We start from the raw sequence: 21,768 nt of genomic DNA on the forward strand, positions 1-21,768 counted from the left end.
CCATTATCCGTAACTACATATCCTGTGCAGGGTCGCAGGCAAGCTGGAGCCTATCCCAGCTGACTATGGGTGAGAGGCGGGGTACAAGTCGCCAGATCATCACAGGGCTGACACATAGAGACAACAACCATTCACACTCACATTCACACCTACGGTCAATTTAGAGCCACCAATTAGCCGAACCTGCATGTCTTTGGACTGCGGGGGAAACCAGAGCACCCAGAGGAAACCCATGCAGACATGGGGAGAACATGCAAACTCCCCTCAGAAAGGCCCCTGTTGGCCACTGGGCTTGAACCCAGAACCTTCTTGCTGTGAGGTGACAGTACTAACCACTACACCATCGGGATGTGTTGCTATATTAGAAAATAATGTTCAATAACACTTCAGTGTGGTAGACTGCATCACACCACAATGTCACTGCTACATTATTTTCTTATAACAGCTTACACCACTTTGACTCATTCCTTACATAGATGTGCTTTATATACATATGCATGTACTGTATATCCAAATGCCGTCAAGATCCGAACATCTTAATGCAAAGTTGATCCTTTTTATTGTACAGATGATGCATGTAAAGAATTTATTAACATGAATATCACTCAGACGAGAGTGACAGATTTGACTTTATTTGATAAAGCTGGTTGTGTCTGACCTTTACACATTGTTTGTGTGCATGCGTGTGCTTTTGTGGTCTCATTTATAGGCAGGCGCCCGTGAAGCCGGAGGTGCTGTCGATTCAATGGTCAGGAAGGCGATCCAATCGAAGACTCCAACGGAATAACAGCTTGTCTCCAAACAACCCACTTCTTAGCCTCGTCAGTTCAGGTGTGTTTATTCTTAGCTTCAGAGCTCACCACAGAACTGTAGAGCAGAGCTCCTGCACTGCTTGGAGCGAGGAAGGAATTCATACAGGAAATCTTTATTGATCTACTAGACCTTTGCACTTTTTTTTTTTTTTTGCAAGCTGATATTCCCTGTGAAGAGACATTATTCACATTGCAGATGCTTTAATACAAAGTGACTGAGAAGTAAAGCAGAATAAAATCCAGGTATATACTGTATATGAATTTCAGTTATTAGTATATATATAGAATTGTTCCATTATTAAACATCATACCGCAGCATTGGTAAATTCATAAATCTGATTGGTCAGAAGGTGTTGATTAATTTTCTTTAACAGCAGCTTGCTGGCTGATTCCAAGTCATGGATTTTAATATTCTCTGTTCTAGTATATGATCATTTCTGGAGTAACAACTTACACAGGGACTCTTTTTGTGAGACGTTTTGTACAAATGGATAAGAAAAAGAAACATATGATTGTTGACATTGTTGGAGAGAGAGGTCGAGCTCTGTTTGCTGAACCGTCTTTTCGTTCTAGGTGTGTATGAGGAGGACAGTCAGTGGATCACTCAGGTAAACAGACTGCAGAAGCTGATCGATCGCCTCGAGAAGAAGGTAACAGTTTCTACGTGAGCTGGCTGCAGCTTGCGTCGTTTTATTGTCTGCATAATTACACACTGGCTGATGATTCATACCATAAACAATGTAATTAAGATCTGTGAAATTACATCTCTTTCCCTCCATTTCATCCTTTTTTATATCTCTCATTCCTTGCTTTATTTTTCTCTTTCTCTATCTTCATTTTCTCCCTCTGTTTCTCATAAATTTTCAGTCTCTTTCCATTTTTATCGTCTTTCTCAATTTTTCTTTTTCTCCCCGTTCGCTTTCATTGTCTCTTTTGCTTTTCTCGCCCCTTTTTATTCTCCTCACTTTCATTTTTGTCCTTTGTGTCTGCATTTTTCTTCCTTCTTTTCCATCCAACTTTCATCCATCTCCTGTTTCATATCCCCCTCTTTTATTTTCTTTCTTTGTCTCCTTCCTTCCTTTCTTTCTTTCTTTCTTGCTCTTTTTCTCCCCTCTTCTTTTACTTCCTCTCTTTCATTGTTTCACTTTGTGTCTTTTCCTCTTTTTCCTATCCCTTCTTCTCTCCCTTTCATCATTTGTTTGTCTCTATCTTGTTCTTCCGTCTTCATCTGTTTCACTCTCTCTGTCTCAGTCTGTTTCTTTCCCCCTTTTCATCTCCCCTCTATCTTTCCCTTTGCCTCTGCCTCTTTTTCTCTCCTTCTCATTTTTTCTTGATTATTTTTTCCTTTCTTTTATTCTTCATCCTCCTTACCGATGTTGTCTCACTTCTTTCTTTCTTCCTTTGTATGTCAATTATTTTCTATTTGCCTTCATCTCTCTCTATCTCTCTCTCTCTCTCTGACTTTATTCAAGTATCTTTCCCCTCCTCTTTTCTTTCTCCCAATTTTTCATTTTCTTTCTTTGGCTCTATCTTGTTCTTCTTTTCATTCTTTTCTTTGTTGTCCCTCCCTGTATTTCTCTCTCTCTCTGTCTCTCCACCTGTCTTCCATAGTCTCTGTCTTTGTCCCTTACTTTTTTCATCTTCTGCTTTTATACCTGTCTTTCTTTCTCTTTTTCTCCTTTCTCCCTCTGTCTTCCTTTTCTACTCTTTCGTTGTCTTTAGTTCTCCATCACTTTGGCTATTTTTCTTTGTCTCCTCCATTTTTTCTCCCTCTCCCTTTCACTGTCTCCCTTTGTCTATCTGTCTCCATCATCTTTTCCACTGTCTCTATCTCTCCCTGTCTCTTTTTTTCTTCCCTCTCCTCCCCGTCTCACTCTTTATTCTCATTCACACCAATTTGCCTCTTAATTGATGCTGGGCTTTTCATGTTTTCCCCCAGGACACAGGGCTATAATTGTAAATCGCTAAATGTCTTTTTTTTTTTGGTTAGGAGCTGCGTCTTGAGCCGGTAGAAGAGGAGGTCTCAGAAGGCTCCACTAAATCGGTACCTCATTTCCAGCTTCTCTCTGTGCTCCCTCAGTAATCACAACCATTACTACACCCTCTCTACGCTGTTGTCTAGGAAACCATGCAGCTCTCAAGTTTTTCTGTTTTTCATCTCTGTCTGTTGCTATTCCTTTCATTTGTCAATTCCATCATTCAGAAAGTGTTTTGTATTTTGTCTCACACGGCAGGCTTGAGAGACTGTTATCTCCCTCTGTATGTGTGTATAAGAGAGAGCAGTACAAATAGACCTGAGCAGCACTTGACCGCCTGTGAAGATCCATGCTGAGCAGCAGAATGTGTGAGAATGTGCTCATGGTGTTTACAAACATCAAACTGAATATGCTTTTGCTCTCTCTCTCTCTCTCTCTCTCTCTCTCTCTCTCTCTCTCTCTCTCTCTCTCACACACACACACACACACACACACACACACACACACACACACACACACACATCATATTTAAAAAAATCATTTATTTAAAAAAACAGCATGCAAATGTAATAACAGCGCAGCGCAGACTTGTATCACTTATCTACGCCGAGTCACATAAAATACTTTGTTTTGAAATCAATAAAATAAATCACAACTCCACCTTACCTTTGAGTAGTTTTAGATAAAACTTCATAGCAACTTTAGTGCTTTTAGGAACAACATTTTCTTTCATCATTTCTAATTCTTCCTCACTTACGGTGACAAAGCGATCGGCCGCCATTTTGCCGAGTCGCTCGAGGTGATTATCGAGAAATAGTCAGAATTTCTCGACCAATGTGTGTATTTCTCGACCAATGTGACCAATTTTCTGTAATCACCTGCGTATTTATACTAAAAAAGATTATTATCTATTAGAATTAGTTTGTATTACAAATGATTCATATCCCATACACACATATACAAAATTAAGTTTATATTCCTCCATTTAAAAACAGTCCCATATAATATGCCAAAATACATACAGGACACTTTGTCCATGGAATAAAAACGTGTTCTATTCCCTTCTAGCAGGTTTCACTCATTTGGTTTGATAGCATGCAATATTGTTAGCATATCGCTTATCCTACATGTATTATGCCCCTCTACCCAATGGAGAATGAGCATCGAATATGGTTTACGGTATTGCATGGTTGTCAAGACAACGTGACGTTACATATTGAAGCTGATGCAAATATTCAATGAGAAAGTTTTCTGCTGCGCATGCACAGAACCATTTCTTTGTTCGCTGGGAATAGTCCGGTTCCATATATGTTTTAGTGGTAATTTTTTGGGGATTATGTAAATTATACATTTTTGGAAAGGTTATTGTATAAGAAGTCAGAAAATCAATGTTGGCATTTTTTCACATGTCTCTATGGCGGCCATATTGAACTTTTAAAAATGGCCGCCGTAAAACTTCAATTTGTGATATCTTGGCTTCTGAAAAGGCTGGAATGTTGATTTTAACTGCTAAACCCACATTTTTAGGGTCAGGGAATCAAATGGTGCAAGGTACGCTTCACCATATTAACCCTTTAATGCATGAATAGGTAAAAAATGACACTGTGTGGTTGTTTTCTTGCTATTTCATTATAATAAGAAGTTGTTTACCTTCCATATTCCATTTTACTACAAAACCATGTTTTTTTTTCATCATCCCATTGCAATACACAATATGGTTAAAACACACTATACACATTGTAAGCAGTTGGTCAGATAACTCAGAGAACCTTTTATTGAACAGTTTAAAATTAGCTAACACAAAACTTGAATGTTGGACGTCGACATGCACATTTAGACCATGGTATATCCATCCTTTTTAATTAGTCTGTTTCTATACATCATCATCATCATCATCATCATCATCATCATCATCATCATCATCGCTTTCATACATCATGGCTTGGGAATCGTCATCGTTCTGGCACTGGCTGCTGCACTGACACATGTCAGTACAGGCTAAGTCCTTAGTTCTGCAGGAGCACCTCCCAGAAGAGCAATCTGATTTGCACTTGCATTGAACCAACTCAAGGATGGCCTTTGGGGCTGAGAGGACCTCTGTGGTCACTGGCTTGAGCATGCCATCCGAGTCTTTAAAGTATCCACTTTGCAGAGGATCCAGCTGTGGATCCTGCAGAGCAATGGCTGCCTGTGCTCATACTCTTGTTTGGACATGGACTCTCAAGATGTGCTGCTTCAGAGCTCCAAGTGTTGGAGGGAGCTTGTCACTCTCTGCCCTATGTTTGCAGAAGAGATGCCATCGCAGTTGAGGGATTGCCTTGATGTTGATCCCCTTGGGTGAGTAAGCTGCACATGTAAAGTATTCCAGGGTTGACACCATTCCTTCCGTCACATCTGCTTCATCCAAAAGCATCTGCAGAGCTTTGACAGTATATTCATCTGCTTTGAGGAAAACCTGCAGCCAGGTCGCCTTACCTATGCGGGAGAACCTTCCTGTGTTGTCTGCCCCAGTAAATGCATGAAAGGCTGGCAAAGCCTTCGCTCTTTCTTTGCCTAGAACTCGCCACAGTGGTTCGATCTGCACAACACCAGAGGCCATAGAAATGGATGTGTTTTTCAACAGGAGATCATAGTTTGCTGTGACTAGCACTAAAACATCTGTATCTGGTGAGAAAAACACCAACTGTGCATCATGTGCCCCATCGTTCAAACTGGCCCTCTCTTGAACCACCTCAAGAATGTGCCCATAGGATGCTAATCTAGGGTTTTGAATCAGGACTCCTTTCTTTTTATCACCAGACTGGCATAAAATGCATTGCAACCAGTTAATGGTTTCCTCATCTTGACATAGTGCATCTTGAGACTTGTCACTCATGCCTAGCACCTGCAAAGACATAAAATATTATCAAGCTAGCCTTATTATCTAACTACAAAAAGATAATTTGATGATACATGATAACACATGCTCTCAACATAATAATTGTGAATGTTGGCTACATTCAGTAGCCTAGTTTTTAACTATATCATAGGCCAATTTGTACGGAAAAAAATAAACTGTATGACAATGACACATTACTGTACAGTAATCTTAGTGACCTGTTAGCAGCAGTCATAAATGTATATGTTGTTGAAATATAACACTCTGAGCTAAAGTTAAGATAATAGGCACCAGATGCTCTTTAAACATATTCTTGAGAAATGATACAGCTAATGTACTGAAATATGTTATATATTGTGTATTTCACAACAACTATATCAGGATATCAGGAGTCTGAAGAGCAAATGACACATCATACAGTAATATTAGCTTGCTTAGTTAGCTGTAGCCATAGCCTATATGTATAAATATGTTGTTGTATATTATATATTAAATATGTTATACAACATGTATAAACATGTTGTATAACATATTTTCAAAGGTAAAATTAGCATACTTACTGTGCATGTGTTCCTCTGTAAAACAATGCTCTTGATGACACTTCTTATAGGCTATAGCAAGCCTGATGAAGAGCAGCTCAAAACATCACTGTAAACAAAATCTTTCAACAGGAACTACTTTATGTGTGGATTACTCTCAGCAACCATTCCAATAGGCTTGCAATGTGCATGACTTTGTAGTCATTCCCCCAATGAATATTAAATGAGTGATTTAAAAAAAAACTTAATTTTTTGAAGGAAAGCTGGAATATGAAATCTTTTCATCTTTCATCTTTTCATCACAAAGATATTGCAAGAAAACAACCACACAGTGTCATTTTTTACCTATTCATGCATTAAAGGGTTAATATGGTGAAGTGTACCTTGCACCATTTGATTCCCTGACCCTGAAAATGTGGGTTTAGCAGTTAAAATCAACATTCTAGCTTTTTCAGAAGCTGAGATATCACAAATTAAACTTTTAAGGCGGCCATTTTTAAAAGTTCAATATGGCCGCCACAGAGGCATCTGAAAAAATGCCAACATTGATTTTCTGACTCCTTATATAATAACCTTTCCAAAAATGTATAATTTACATAATCCCCAAAAACTTCCCACTAAAGTCAAAATTTGATAATAAGGAACCGGACTAGAAAGAGAAAGACATGTTGAACACCTGAAAGGCTCCCAAAACTTCATTCATTCATTCAATGATATTCTTCATGCATATTTACAAGAGAAAAACTTACCAATGGACATCGAAAAGCTGGAAAAGAGACACATTGGAGACGTAAAACTTCCGTGCTAGCGAGTGACTGTGACAATTTGTAAACAAACATGGCCGCCAGGTTTGCTTTGTTAAATACAGAAGATTCTGAGAGAGGGCGGCACGGTGGTTAGTGGTTAGCACTGTCGCCTCACAGCAAGAAGGTCCTGGGTTCGAGCCCCGGGGCTGGCGAGGGCCTTTCTGTGCGGAGTTTGCATGTTGTCCGCGTGGGTTTCCTCCGGGTGCTCCGGTTTCCCCCACAGTCCAAAGACATGCAGGTTAGGTTAACTGGTGACTCTAAATTGACCGTAGATGTGAATGGTTGTCTGTGTCTATGTGTCAGCCCTGTGATGACCTGGCGACTTGTCCAGGGTGTACCCCGCCTTTTGCCCGTAGTCAGCTGGGATAGGCTCCAGCTTGCCTGCGACCCTGTAGAAGGATAAAGCGGCTAGAGAATGAGATGAGATTCTGAGAGAATTTTGAAAGAGAAAGATGCGTTGAACACCCGAAAGGAATGTCTCATCTCATCTCATTATCTCTAGCCGCTTTATCCTTCTACAGGGTCGCAGGCAAGCTGGAGCCTATCCCAGCTGACTACGGGCGAAAGGCGGGGTACACCCTGGACAAGTCGCCAGGTCATCACAGGGCCGAAAGGAATGTGTATAATAATAATAATAATGGCTTTTTCATGATATATCAGATATATTCTATTCAGCTAGCATGATATTGAACTCATCTTTGACTCGTTTAATATCATGCTAGTTGAATGGAATACATCTGATATACCATAAAAAAAGCCAGCCAATATTATGGTATTTAAATATCTCTATTTGTGCAAAAACTATTTTAAGCCATTTTTAAAAAAAATTGAAAAACATCATGGGGCAGCACGGTGGTGTAGTGGTTAGCGCTGTCGCCTCACAGCAAGAAGGTCCGGGTTCGAACCCCGTGGCCGGCGAGGGCCTTTCTGTGTGGAGTTTGCATGTTCTCCCCGTGTCCACGTGGGTTTCCTCCGGGTGCTCCGGTTTCCCCCACAGTCCAAAGACATGCAGGTTAGGTTAACTGGTGACTCTAAATTGACCGTAGGTGTGAATGTGAGTATGAATGGTTGTCTGTGTCTATGTGTCAGCCCTGTAATGATCTGGCGACTTGTCCAGGGTGTACCCCGCCTTTCGCCCGTAGTCAGCTGGGATAGGCTCCAGCTTGCCTGTGTAGAACAGGATAAAGCAGCTAGAGATGATGAGATGAGATGAAAAACATCACCACCAAAACAATATGTGGTTACAATATGTCATAAACTGTGAAGTTAAATGCTTCAGGAAAAACAATAAGAGCATGCGTATTGAATGGCAGATTGTGAAAGTGCAGAAAAACACCAACACAAAAAATCCTAAAACAAAAAATGACAAATGTAAGGATTCACATGTGCAGATTGACAATGAGCTGGAACTACGACTTAAGGTTACACTTGAATACAAATTCAACAAGACCTATTGCTTTATCCAAAATCTTAGAGAAAAAAAAAAGTCAAAATGTATATATATATATATATATATATATATATATATATATATATATATATATATATATGTGAGGGAAAGGAATATAGTGATGTAAAACAACTAAATATCCATATTGGTAACTTGTTAACTGGCTAATATTGTGCATAGGTTTAACAACATAATTTCCATGTTGATAGACAGCTAACAAGCTAACTTTGTCATTATGTTAACCAAAAACTCTCCCTGTTGGTTGCTAGCTAATATTCTCTTTATGTAAACCCACAAAATCTATATGTTGTTAGCTAGCTATGGAAAACAAACAGCTTAATCTTCATGTTGCTAGCCATCTACCTAATACTGCAAATATGTAAAATGGCTAAATATCCATGTTAGTAGCTAGCTAACTGGCTATTATTGTTCTTAGGTAAAATAAACAACTGAATCTCCATGTTGCTAGCTAGCTAACCAGCTAATATTGCCCTTAGGTAAAACAGTTAAATCTCCCTGTTGGTAGCTAGCTAACGTTAATATTTTTTTATGTAAAACAAACAGCCAAATCTTCATGTTGCTAGATAGCTGACTAGCTAATATTGCAATTATGTAAAACAACTAAATATCCATGTTGGTGTCTAGGTAAATAGCTAATTTTTAAAATGTAAAACCAACAACTGAATCTCCATATTGCTAGCTAGCTAACTAGCTAATATTGCCCTCAGGTAAAACAGCTAACTCTCCATGTTGTTAATTAGCTAACTAGCTAATATTTTTCTGATGTAAAACAAACAATTTATCTTCAGGTTGGTAACTAGCTGACTAGTTAATATTGCCCTTAAAATATCTAAATGTCCATCTTTGTAGCTACCAAATGAGCTTGTAGTATCATTATGAAATTAAAATCACCTTAAAATGTCAAGTTTACTCAATATTTAACTCAAATCTAATTGGAGTCTCTTTTCCAAATACAATTGTACATGCTTAATAAAAATGCATTTTTAACATATTAGTATAATGTTACTGGATTAAAACTTGCTCATAAAAACAAATAATTGAAAATGGATAATAAATAAGTAGACCTGAGTATTTACCATACTCAAATCCTTTTTGTAATATCTGTATTCCTACATCTACAACTACAATAGTAGTTTGCATATGGAATACCTGGCACCTAGTTTACTTCTGTAAAAGTATAAGTGTAAAAGCTAGCAAATTGATACTAACACTAGTGTATATTTTCCAACTATTTAAACAAGCATATCCAGGGGTGCACATAACTTTTTTTTGTGAATTACTCAGATGAGTACCAGGGGATAGTGTTTAGTACTCACCCCTGCGGCGCGTGGTCCTAATAAGTGCAGTCTTCCTCACTGTCGTTCTCAGTCTCCCCCCCACTGTCCTCTGCTTCAGTTTCCTGCGTGGTGGATGATGAAGATTCGCCTTCCTGTCTCTGATTGAGCCTCCGAGCAGCTGTCTCCATCCAGAGGTCAACAGCTGGCTTTGGGTCAAATGTCTCTGTGGTCTTTTTTGACAGGTGAATGTGCATCAAGGCTGAGAGATGAGCAGGTGACAGACGAGATCTGTACTTGGTTTTTATGATGTTGAGATGTGAGAATCCCCTCTCGCAAGCTGCACTGCTTAAAGGCAGTGTAAGAGACAGTTTAACCAACTTATTGATGTTGGAGTAATCATCTGGGCCACTTGTATTTACTATTTGAATCAAGTCATACACAGAGGAGGCTCCCAAGCGTTTTCCTGCCTGCTTTAAGCGCATCCGTTCTCTCACAGTGGTGTCTCTGTCAAGTTTCAAGGTGGCCTCATACCGTATTTCTAAAGAATGCTGCAAACTGTTGTGTTGCCAAAACGGTGGAGTTCTTGCATTTCCTGAGGCCATGTTGAAGGATCAAATACTAAGAAATGATCACATGACTTGAGGGAGTCAAATCTGATTTCAAACTGTTCAATTAATCCCCTGAGTAAGTTTGACTTGTCTCTGTCAGCATCAGCATTAGAAACAGTTTGTGTGCTGCTGTGGTGGCCTTCACTATCAAGCAGAAGTGTGAACTGTCCAATAGCCACCATGAGTTCATCCTTACATTCTCCAATGGTCAGCTTTTCCTTCTGAAACCTAATGGATGTGGTCTTCAAAATGTTGCCAATATCAAGCATGTTGGCCAGAAAACACTGAAAACGCTCTGTGCAGACATGTTCACTGTTATCACTCGTGGCCAGTTGCATTTTAATGGCTGGCAATAGTCTTGATATTTTTAAGTGTTTCATGTCTCCATGCAGACCATCTGATATTATGAAACTTGCCCAGTTTCACAAAGGAGATGCCATTTTCTTCACACAATTTCTTCAGTGCCGCAGTGTTTTTTGCTCCACCTTTTTGTAAATAAAACTGCAGCAGCTTGACCACAGAGTGATTAAATGTCTCACAGTAAGGAACATTGCGATCAGCTGATTTTGCGCAGTTCTCCAATGTGTATGCAGTGCACAGAATATGCACAAGAGAGTTTTCTACCGCCACAAGTTGTCGTAGTTTTGGCACAACACCGTTGTACGTACCGACGTTAACAGCAGCCCCTTCACAGCAACTTCGTTGTCCAGTCATCCAAGCCTGCGTCATGGAAAAGCCTCACAAGTCCATCTGTTATAGCCTGCGCGGTTCGGTTAGCACCCAGTTCAATCAATCCAAGAAAGTCCGACGTAAATTCTCCGTTGCTGGACACAGACACGATGTAAACGATTTCCTGCTCGGTTTTTGTGATGTCCTCAGATCCATCAAAAAGCAGCCCCCAAAATTCAGCAGACTGCAACTTTTCTCTTAACTCCCCACTGATAGTATGTGCGATGCTCTGCATTATCCGTGCGCCTCCTTCACGTGAGTGATAAACACCTCCGAAATTCACTCCAAGCCGCTTCAGTAAAGTAATATCCTCAGAATAGGAAGACATGGGACGTGTGTGTTTAGCCTTATGAAAGGCAAGGAGCAAAATATTACACAGGGCTTGCCGTTGTTCTTCATTTAGCTTGTCTCGCCATTTGGCAAGTGGACGAGTGGAAATTTCTTCTTGACTAGCTTGTTTATTAGCAATGGCTTTTGCCACATTCATGTGCTCCTTGCTCTTTTCGTGTTTATCAAATAAAGGATGATTGAAATTCTTTGAGCCCTTATAAAACGCACCTGTTTTGTCTGCTAGCTGTGGATGCGAGCGGCAAATCTTGCACCACATTTCAGTGCGCTCCTCATTAACATCAAGCCACTGCACATCTTGGAGCCACTTTTCAGAAAAAACCTTTTCTTTGGCTCTGGCTCAGTTTGTTGTTTCTTTGGTGTTGGTGAAACGCCAAAAAAGCTGCTTACTGTCTTTTGTTTTTTAGACATAGCTTCGTGTAGACAAGATCTCTGATGTCGGTAATTGTCAGGTATGCAAATGCGCCGTAGCGACACACGTGATGTTACGGATTTCTCATTTTCGCTGCGCATGCGTACCTGCGTACCAGTTATGTGCACCCCTGAGCATATCAAAAAATACACTAGTGTTTCTCTTCAAATATACTTCGACATAATAGTGAGTCGGACATAAACTGTGTATCTTGGTATTGAATGAATTTCATGAACAACAGATTTGAGAAAACTCAAGAGAAGACATAAGAGGTGTGGCTATTAAATCACGAGACTAATCCTGTACTGTAATTCAATTTTAATGAAGAAAATGTACATTTCAGTTCCTTTCCCCTTCAGTATATTCCTGTCTACAATTACACACCACTGCATTCTGGTCTTCCACTGATAAAAGCAGTGCAGTTGATCTTCTTCCATCAGTTGTCTCAGAAACTGTGACGTTTTCTTCTTCACTTCTGGAACAGTTGGTTCACTGTTACTCCATCTGGATCCCAATTCTCCACAAGTACGCCCATAATGTTAAAGAAAACAATCATGCGATGAAACTTGGATCTTCCAGCACGATCCTGTGACAAAATGGCAGCCAATGGACTGGAAAATACCTTCGTCATCAAAGATGAAGAAAGCTTGACAAACACATCCAAGTTCAAGGTCATGCTGATTGTCTTCTTTGACATTATAGTACGCATATCAGACACTCGCTGGCCGTGGTGTGAAACTTGTGCATGCAGACGCTCATCTAAGTTTCCAAATCTGTCATTGCTTAACTCTTAAATATTTTCTATTGTGAATACTATCATTAAAAACCTTATAATCTCTGCTTTCCAAAGAAATGTATCTGATTAAGATCTGTTCAGTACTTTGGGAGTAACGGCAGGTTGAAGTCGGTACAACAGAGTTCACTCTCTGCTCGCGGAACGTCGGGAAACTGCCGGTGCGTTTTGAGTCACGGGAAAGCACTCAGGCTCTCTCTCTCTCTCTCTTCTGATCGGTTTCTGACTGGATTACTCGTGAATATCAATCAGATAACTTTTATAGGGATGTTCTCTCGCTCTCACTGTTTCTGATGAAGTATTCAGCAAAGTTTTCTGCCGGCTAGTTTTGATGCTATGATTCACGGGAGACTTTGAAGTGAGTTTTCATCGCTTTACCTACTTATTTTTTCAAATCAAACTGATTCATGTAAATAATTAACTATTTTATAATATAACTGTAGTTGTTTTGATGAAAAATATTGAGATCTTAGTGGTCAGAATGATATTTTAGGAAACAGAAGTCAGAAACACGAGTGTCAATTTCAATTCAGTTACTGTGAATTGTTTACTGGATGCGGATCACAGAGTTTTTTCGAGATTCGCCTTGAAAGCTGTGAATATTATCATTTATATTCTTTAATATAAACACTAGTAGGCCTTTCTTTTGAGAAATACAAAGCCCTACAGAGCACAAAGAGGGTATTAGTAATAATCTTTTATTACTTTTTTTTACTGAGTGTACTGATTTAACAGTTTACCTAATTAGCATAATCAACACTAATTAAATATTTTCACTAATTTTTCAAACTTTATATTCAGTATACAACCATCATTGTGCCTGCTAATTTCCATGTAAATATCTTGAAAAGTTATCCTCATACAGAATATTATGGCAGTTTTCTAAAAATTAAGCCGGTTCTTTTTTCAATCTTTGATTTGTAATATCTCAAGAACGAATAAGCATATTTTAATTCTGTACAAAATATGTTGTTCTGCATTCAATTCTGAAACCAATGAGAGCAGTTTCAAGCAATTTGGATTGAATTTGAATTTTTACTTGATATGCCTATTTAAGGGCATTATTATGGAGAATCGGGTTCCAGATGGAGCACTGGTGAACCAACACTATTACAAACAAAGCGTAGAAACTTTTCTAGAAAGGGTCAGAAGAAAGAGGCCACAGCTGTGGGAAAGTGGATTCATCCTTCACCAGGACAATGTGCCAGCACTCTCCACACTCTCACTGAAGCAGTTTTTAGCTGAGAAACGCATCGCAGTACTTGACCACCCTCCCTATTCACATGATCTAGCACCATGTGCACTTTCTTTTCCTCCTAAAATCAAATCTGCACTCACGGGAACCAGTTTTGAGTCGATGGAGCAATGGAGCTTCTCAGACAACTAATAAAAGAAGACTTTGATCAGTGTGTAGTTGCAGAAGGGGAAAAGAAGCGTAATTTTTCTTTATTAAAACTGAATTACAGCATTAGTCTCGGTATTTAATAGCCACACCTTGTACATGTGAAATTACTGGGGTCTTTTGTCTCAGGAGAAAAAGCTGAGACTTAAACTGATATCTCCATTATACTTTCATTTGATCTTCTTGCTGTCTAGGAGAAACTACAGATCTCTTTTTATACCTTTTTTCCTTATCGGAGTGTCCTTTCATTTATGAAACCAAATTATTTATTTCATGCTTCAACCTGTGATATACTGTAAACCCTTTTAATATTTTGTTGTAATTCTGGACACGTCTTGGTACTATAAACACAGTGAGAGGAAGAAAATTAACCAGATATATAACTGTGTGTGTGTTTGTGTGCGTACTCCTATTCACTACATAACGAGGACCGGAATACATTTTTTACCAACAGAGTTAGGACAAGGCGGCACGGTGGTGTAGTGGTTAGCGCTGTCGCCTCACAGCAAGAAGGTCCGGGTTCGAGCCCCGTGGCCGGCGAGGGCCTTTCTGTGCGGAGTTTGCATGTTCTCCCCGTGTCCGCGTGGGTTTCCTCCGGGTGCTCCGGTTTCCCCCACAGTCCAAAGACATGCAGGTTAGGTTAACTGGTGACTCTAAATTGACTGTAGGTGTGAATGTGAGTGTGAATGGTTGTCTGTGTCTATGTGTCAGCCCTGTGATGACCTGGCGACTTGTCCAGGGTGTACCCCGCCTTTTGCCCGTAGTCAGCTGGGATAGGCTCCAGCTTGCCTGCGACCCTGGAGAAGGATAAAGCAGCTAGAGATAATGAGATGAGATGAGTTAGGACATTTTTCAGTAGTGAGGACATTTTGGCTGGTCCTCATTTCTTCAAAGGACTGTTTGAGGGTTAAGACTTAGCTTTAGGGTTCAGGTTAGAATTAGGTTTAGGTGAGAGTTGGGGTAAGGGTTGGGGTTGAGGTTAGACATTTAGTAGTGATGGTTAAGGGGATAGGGAATGCATTATGTCAATGAAATGAATGTCCCTACAAAGATAGAAGTACAAAAATGTGTGTGTGTGAGAGAGAGAGAATATGTATGTGCATAGTGGAGGAGGATAAACAGATAAATCATTTATGCCTCATGAAATGTTCTTCTCCGAGCAAGGCTTAATTGGCCATTGTCATAAATTTGTCTTTTGTCAGTGATTAAAACAGGCTATGATGTAACCTATGAGTGTTTTGCCTGTGTGTGTGTGTGTGTGTGTGTGAGATAGATAGATAGATAGATAGATAGATAGATAGATAGATAGATAGATAGATAGATAGATAGATAGATAAAAAAATGTAGCTATTACACTTCGCAGTGTGTTTGTGTGGGTGTCATACAGTAGAACATACAGTGACAAAAATAAGAACAGTGGCCTTCTGGGTGGTGAATAAACATCAGGATGAATAATTAAGTTATTCCATGAAATCGAGTCATATATGAGCCGATAGCCGAGTTGGCTATAAGCCATGTACGATGAGATTGAGTGGAATAACTGTTTTATTCTATCCACATTCACTGGATTTTGAGAAACAGAGCATTTTTTTTGCAAATTCGATAAATAAAAACTTTATACAAAATGTCCGACAAAATAATTTCCACTTAAGTGGACTTCTTAAAAACCTATCGATGGCTGCACGAATGGACTTTAGTGTTGTTTTTTTGTAGAAAGTGCCGCCTTGCTATCGTGCCGAGGTGTAGAACAACTTTAGGCATTTATTTAATTTTTCCTTCGACATTTCAATTATGTAATTAACTATTCTTGTATTCTTTGAGCTTTTGAACCAGTCTATGAATGTTAACAAACTGGTGAAATGACAGTAGCAATTTGTGAAAAATGCTTCAATAATAATTCTTGAAAAAAAAAAAGATACGTTCTTACCATCAAATACTTTCATTCCATATTTTGTTGGGGTTTTTTGTATTTTTTGGGGGGATTTGTTTTCGAGTAGAGTTCTTATTTTGTCCTCAGTTGGTTCAGCTACACGTGCCGCCATTTTGTTTTTCTCTACTCGCCTTATATGAGGGCGGCACGGTGGTGTAGTGGTTAGCGCTATCGCCTCACAGCAAGAAGGTCCGGGTTCGAGCCCCGTGGCCGGCGAGGGCCTTTCTGTGCGGAGTTTGCATGTTCTCCCCGTGTCCGCGTGGGTTTCCTCCGGGTGCTCCGGTTTCCCCCACAGTCCAAAGACATGCAGGTTAGGTTAACTGGTGACTCTAAATTGACCGTAGGTGTGAATGTGAGTGTGAATGGTTGTCTGTGTCTATGTGTCAGCCCTGTGATGACCTGGCGACTTGTCCAGGGTGTACCCCGCTTTTCGCCCGTAGTCAGCTGGGATAGGCTCCAGCTTGCCTGCGACCCTGTAGAAGGATAAAGCAGCTAGAGATAATGAGATGAGATGAGACCTTATATGAGCTGATTGCCTAATAGTAGAGTAGCCAATCAGAACACGCGATATCCAGTGAATGTAGATAGAATAAAACGCTTTCTATGTTTTAGGACCCCGAGGTAGACTTAGAAAAAACAACCAGCTCTGTTATTCAGGATTTCTACCCATAAGACACAGTAGTGTGTACTTGTAGATACTGGTATACAAGTGTTGGTAGTTTTCTTGCTGTACATAAATGTAGGTGTATGAGAACTGTTTGGCGTGCATGTACTGTATCTTATTCTTCACACGTGAATGTGAAATCTGCTTTTTATTTCGGGAGTGATTTCACGTGTAAGCATTTCTTCATGTTTTATTTCTCATGGTGTGAGAGATGATGTAGGTGAGCAGATGAGCATATGATTATATGACATGACAAGGACTGTGGACTGGCGGTAGTGTATATGGTCATGTGTACAGTTTGTATCGTGCACTAGGAGTAGATTTTTATGGGAGGTGGCACCACTCCAGTGCCCACAGCGAGGGCACTGACCCCTGGGAGACGACTATCACTTCCTGTTTGATTCAGTTGAGCCCTGATCTGCCCATTAGCAGGTTACAGCACTGCCTGTCAAACCCCAGCCATTACCGAGCCCTCTTTCCCTGTGGATGGGGACTTGGTCATACTGGATGAGACCATTTCCATCAGAACAGAAATGCTTCATTGTAGTACTGTATAAAGGTGATTCTCTCTAAGGAGACAAATGGAGCCAAACCATGACAGCAAAATGCCAACCTACATTACACAAGCCACTTTTTTCCCCATTTTAATTTGTCACCCATCTTTAAATGTGCACTATATACGTACCGTATACACTCTTAAGTCTTGTGACATGTTGTGGGGTCTGTGACTTTTCTGTCTTTCCCCCTTTAATTGGCTATCAGCAGCCCACAGGTGCCTCATTAATGTTCGGCAGAGTGATTTCTCAGTGTGGAAGAGAAACGTATAAAAGAACCGCGGTGATGATATTTCATACAATGACAGCCGTGTGTTCTTGAACACCTGAAGTTTAATTACAACTACTGCCACAGACAAAACGAGCAATATTAAAATACAAAGCACATCAGATATTTTTGCCTTCAAGGACTCGCTGCTTTTAGATTCTAACTGGTGTGACTGGAGGTTAAAGCATTTAAGCCCATAGATAGAAGACTGATAAGCAGTGTTTATATAATAAAACCTGCCTCATTCATCCTGATACTCTACTCCTGCTTGGAGCTTCTGTACTTACAACTCCCTTTTGTTCACATAGTATCGGCTGTATCTGTGGACAATATACTGTATGATGCTCATCGTTCTTGGTGTTTACACACGTCACCAGCCTCATTCTTTGTCCTGTCTGCCAGCTGCTGTCACTATACTACATGTCTGTTTCTTCCCTCTAGGTCCCATAAGTCCAATATCCATCAATGATTGTTGTCTATTCTCCCAAATCATCTCAGAATAAGAATATTGATCTGGCAGCACTTGTCTAAGGCCCTGTCCACACGGCAACGGATTCAGGTGACTCCGATACAATTGCTTATCGTTTAGGCCTGGCGTCCACATGGCACCGGCGTTTTGGGTGCCCAAAACGCAATCTTTTTGAGAACGGGTTCCAGAGTGGAAAGATCTGGCAACGTTGCCATTGTGAAGTCGTCTGGATGAGTAGAATGGATTTGTTTACGATGACATCACAACCACATGACTGTGAGTGCTTCACGCCGAGTAGAAGTGTAACGAACTCGATGCGAGTTGTCAACAAATCCTATAACTTGGTTCATGAAACGCGCTTACAAAATATTTTCACTGTGAATATTTATTGTGTAATGGTGCAAAGTGAGAGAGAGAGAGAGAGAGAGAGAGACTCTGCCCTTAGGGCAGAGTCAATCCCGCCAGCAAAAATAGGGAAAAAAAGGAGCGATCTCACCTCTTCAGATGTTGGTTTAAGTCCGACAATACATTCCTCAAAAAGGGCGTAGAAGAGCAAATTAATCCATCAACGTGTAGCATTCAGTTTATTCCGGACCATTAAAGACGCCCCCTTCCGCGTAGAATCATATGTCATCCTCGCCGCCATATTGGATAGGTCAAAGCGGAGAATAAAGATTCATGTGCTGCGTTTAACTGTACCAACAGGTTTACCGTCCAAACGAGATCACATGGGATTACCTTTCACAGGTGAGAAACAACAAATTAATCCATCAACGTGTAGCATTCAATTTATTCCGGACCATTAAAGACGCCGCCTTCCGCGTAGAATCATACGTCATCCTCGCCGCCATATTGGATAGGTCAAAGCGGAGAATAAAGATTAGCTGCGTTTAACTGTACCAACAGGTTTGCCGTCCAAACGAGATCACATGGGATTACCTTTCACAGGTGAGACTGGAAAAATACTTTTCATTGTATTTGGTCATTATAATGTAATTTTACGAACAGATTTTTCTGACTTTGTGGCTAATATGAAGTCTCGCGCATAATAGTTTATGCGCATGCGTCCTTACTTCTTCTATTGTTCTGGTGTCTCCGAAGGGACCGTCTTACAGCGCCCCTAGAGGTGTGGCATGTGTATTGCATCGTTTTCAGCAAGCGTTGCGTTGCCATATGGACCTGATATTTTACTGATCGTTGCCCATTTGGACGCGATATTTTTTTAAATAACATCTCGTTGCCGTTGTCATGTGGATGTAGCCTGAGTCACATTTTCTTCCCTGCAAGCATCTCGCTCTGTTAATTATTTAATGATGAATGTACCATCGAGAAGACCTATTCCTATGAATGAGTGAAGTCATGGTTACATTTATTTTCAAACATGACATTTAAATTTTTCTTCGCTGAGTGTGCAGAAACGACACATTTAACAGTTATTCCACGAAATCAAGTCGTACATGAGCTGATAGCTGAGGCGCGTAGCACTAAGTTGGTTATAATCTACACTACCATTCAAAAGTTTGGGGTCACCCAGACAATTTTGTGTTTTCCATGAAAAGTCAAACTTTTATTTACCACCATAAGTTGTAAAATGAATAGAAAATATAGTCGAGACATTTTTCTGGCCATTTTGAGCATTTAATCGACCCCACAAATGAGATGCTCCAGAAACTCAATCTGCTCAAAGGAAGGTCAGTTTTATAGCTTCTCTAAAGAGCTCAACTGTTTTCAGCTGTGCTAACATGATTGTACAAGGGTTTTCTAATCATCCATTAGCCTTCTGAGGCAATGAGCAAACACATTGTACCATTAGAACACTGGAGTGAGAGTTGCTGGAAATGGGCCTCTATACACCTATGGAGATATTGCACCAAAAACCAGACATTTGCAGCTAGAATAGTCATTTACCACATTAGCAATGTATAGAGTGGATTTCTGATTAGTTTAAAGTGATCGTCATTGAAAAGAACAGTGCTTTTCTTTCAAAAATAAGGACATTTCAAAGTGACCCCAAACTTTTGAACGGTAGTGTATGTATGACGAGATCGAGTGGAATAACTGTTTTATTATATCCGCATTCACTGGATTTTGAGAAACAGAGCATTTTTATTTTTTGCAAATTCGATGAATAAAAACTTTATACAAAATGTCCGACAAAATAATTTCCTCTTAGAATGTAAACAAACCGGTGAAATGACAGGAGCAATTTGTGAAAAATGCTATTATAATAATAATAATTCTTGAAAAAAACCCATACCATCAAATACTTTCATTCCATATTTTGTTGCTTTTTTTTAATTTTTTTGGGGTTTTGTTTTCAAGTGGAGTTTTAATTTCGTCCTTGGTTGGTTCAGCAACATGCGCCGCCATTTTGTTTTTCTCTACCCACGGTATATGAGCTGATATCCTAGTAGTGGGGTAGCCAATCAGAGCACACGATTGCTCATATCCAGTGAATGTAGATAGAATAATCTCAATTATACATGACTATAATTCATTCATGCTTCATTCATGCTTAATAATTTGCATAACCAGGGATGAACAAAGTGTTTAATGCATGTTATCACAAGTAAAAATGCATTTATTAGTAACTTTCACATAACAGATCTCAAACAAATCTCAAATATGAAGACTAATTTATAGAAAATAAACCTTTCCCAAGTGTTTAATTTGGGAAGAACAGGACCTTAATTAAAAAAAATAAAAACAAACTAAAACTCAAAAAGAACAAGACCTTAATTAGCCCTAGATGTGTTCATTAAAAGGGTGGTGCAGCGATTAACACTGTCAACTGAAAGCAAGAAGGTTCTGGGTTCAAACCTCATGGTCTACTGGGGCCTTTCTATTTGGAGTTTGTATGTTCTGCTCGTGCCTGTGTGGGTTTCTTCCGGGTGCTCCAGTTTCCTCCCATGGTCCAAAGACATGTAGCTTAGGTCAACTGACTACTCTAAATTGGCCACAGAGTTGTTTATCTCTGTGTTAACCCTGAGATACAGTGTCTTGCAAAAGTATTCGTTCCCCTTGCTGTTTGTCCTGTTTTGTCGCATTACAAGCTGGAATTAAAATGGATTTTAATTTAATTATTGTTTGTGTCACAATAAAGAAACAATTTGCACCTTTAAAGTGGTAGGGGTGTTGTGTAAATCAAATGGTGCTCACCTCCCATCCCATCCCATCCATTTTAATTCCAGCTTGTAATGCGACAAAACAGGACAAACACCAAGGGAGATGAATACTTTAGCAAGACACTGTACTGTAGATTGGTGACCTTCCCAGGGTGTACCCTGTCTTTTACCCAAAGTCAGCTGGGATTGCTTTCCCAGTGACCCTGACGGAGAAGCAGTATAGATAATGAAAGGTTGGATGGGTGGATGCGTTCATTCAAATAAACTGTTGCCTTTAATTCTTACAGGAAGGAGTTAAAAATATAAAAAGAAAATGTTCTACTGTGCTAAGATGCAGGTTTAGAACATGATGGCTCTTGTATTCATCTCCATTTGTTCTCTTTTTAGCACATTCTGATGGTGCAGAGGCAGCTGTCCGTGATGGAGGACGAGCTGGAGGAGTTCCGCTTGGCTTTGCGTCAGTATGTTGATTGTGCCAGTGTCCAGACAGGCAGCCTCCAGTGAGTATACTCCTCCATCTCGGCCCCTGTGTCATATCTGAATGCTTATAAATATCACATGTCAAAAAGGGTTCTTTTGTCAAAGCGACATTTGAGACATGTTGGGTTGCAATAAATATTTCAGTCTAAATTTCTAAGCTTTCACATGGGCTGGCATCAAAGAGGTTAAGAAGGTTCACGTGTCAGTTACAGCATGGTGAAGAAACT

At 39.9% G+C, this 21,768-nt stretch overlaps 1 protein-coding gene across 1 annotated transcript in view; it reads left to right on the top strand.

The window, feature by feature from the left end:
- The window catches only part of necab1 (N-terminal EF-hand calcium binding protein 1), a 96,544-nt gene that overhangs the window by 72,756 nt on the left and 2,020 nt on the right, over positions 1-21,768 (top strand). Inside the window, exons 7-10 of the mRNA XM_060904052.1 lie at positions 710-831; positions 1,386-1,462; positions 2,803-2,856; positions 21,449-21,561. Of these exons, the coding sequence (XP_060760035.1) occupies positions 710-831; positions 1,386-1,462; positions 2,803-2,856; positions 21,449-21,561 (366 nt within the window). The remainder of the gene's footprint in view (positions 1-709; positions 832-1,385; positions 1,463-2,802; positions 2,857-21,448; positions 21,562-21,768) is intronic.

This window comes from Neoarius graeffei, chromosome 22 (genome assembly GCF_027579695.1).
Source record: "Neoarius graeffei isolate fNeoGra1 chromosome 22, fNeoGra1.pri, whole genome shotgun sequence".
Classification (NCBI taxonomy): domain Eukaryota; kingdom Metazoa; phylum Chordata; class Actinopteri; order Siluriformes; family Ariidae; genus Neoarius; species Neoarius graeffei.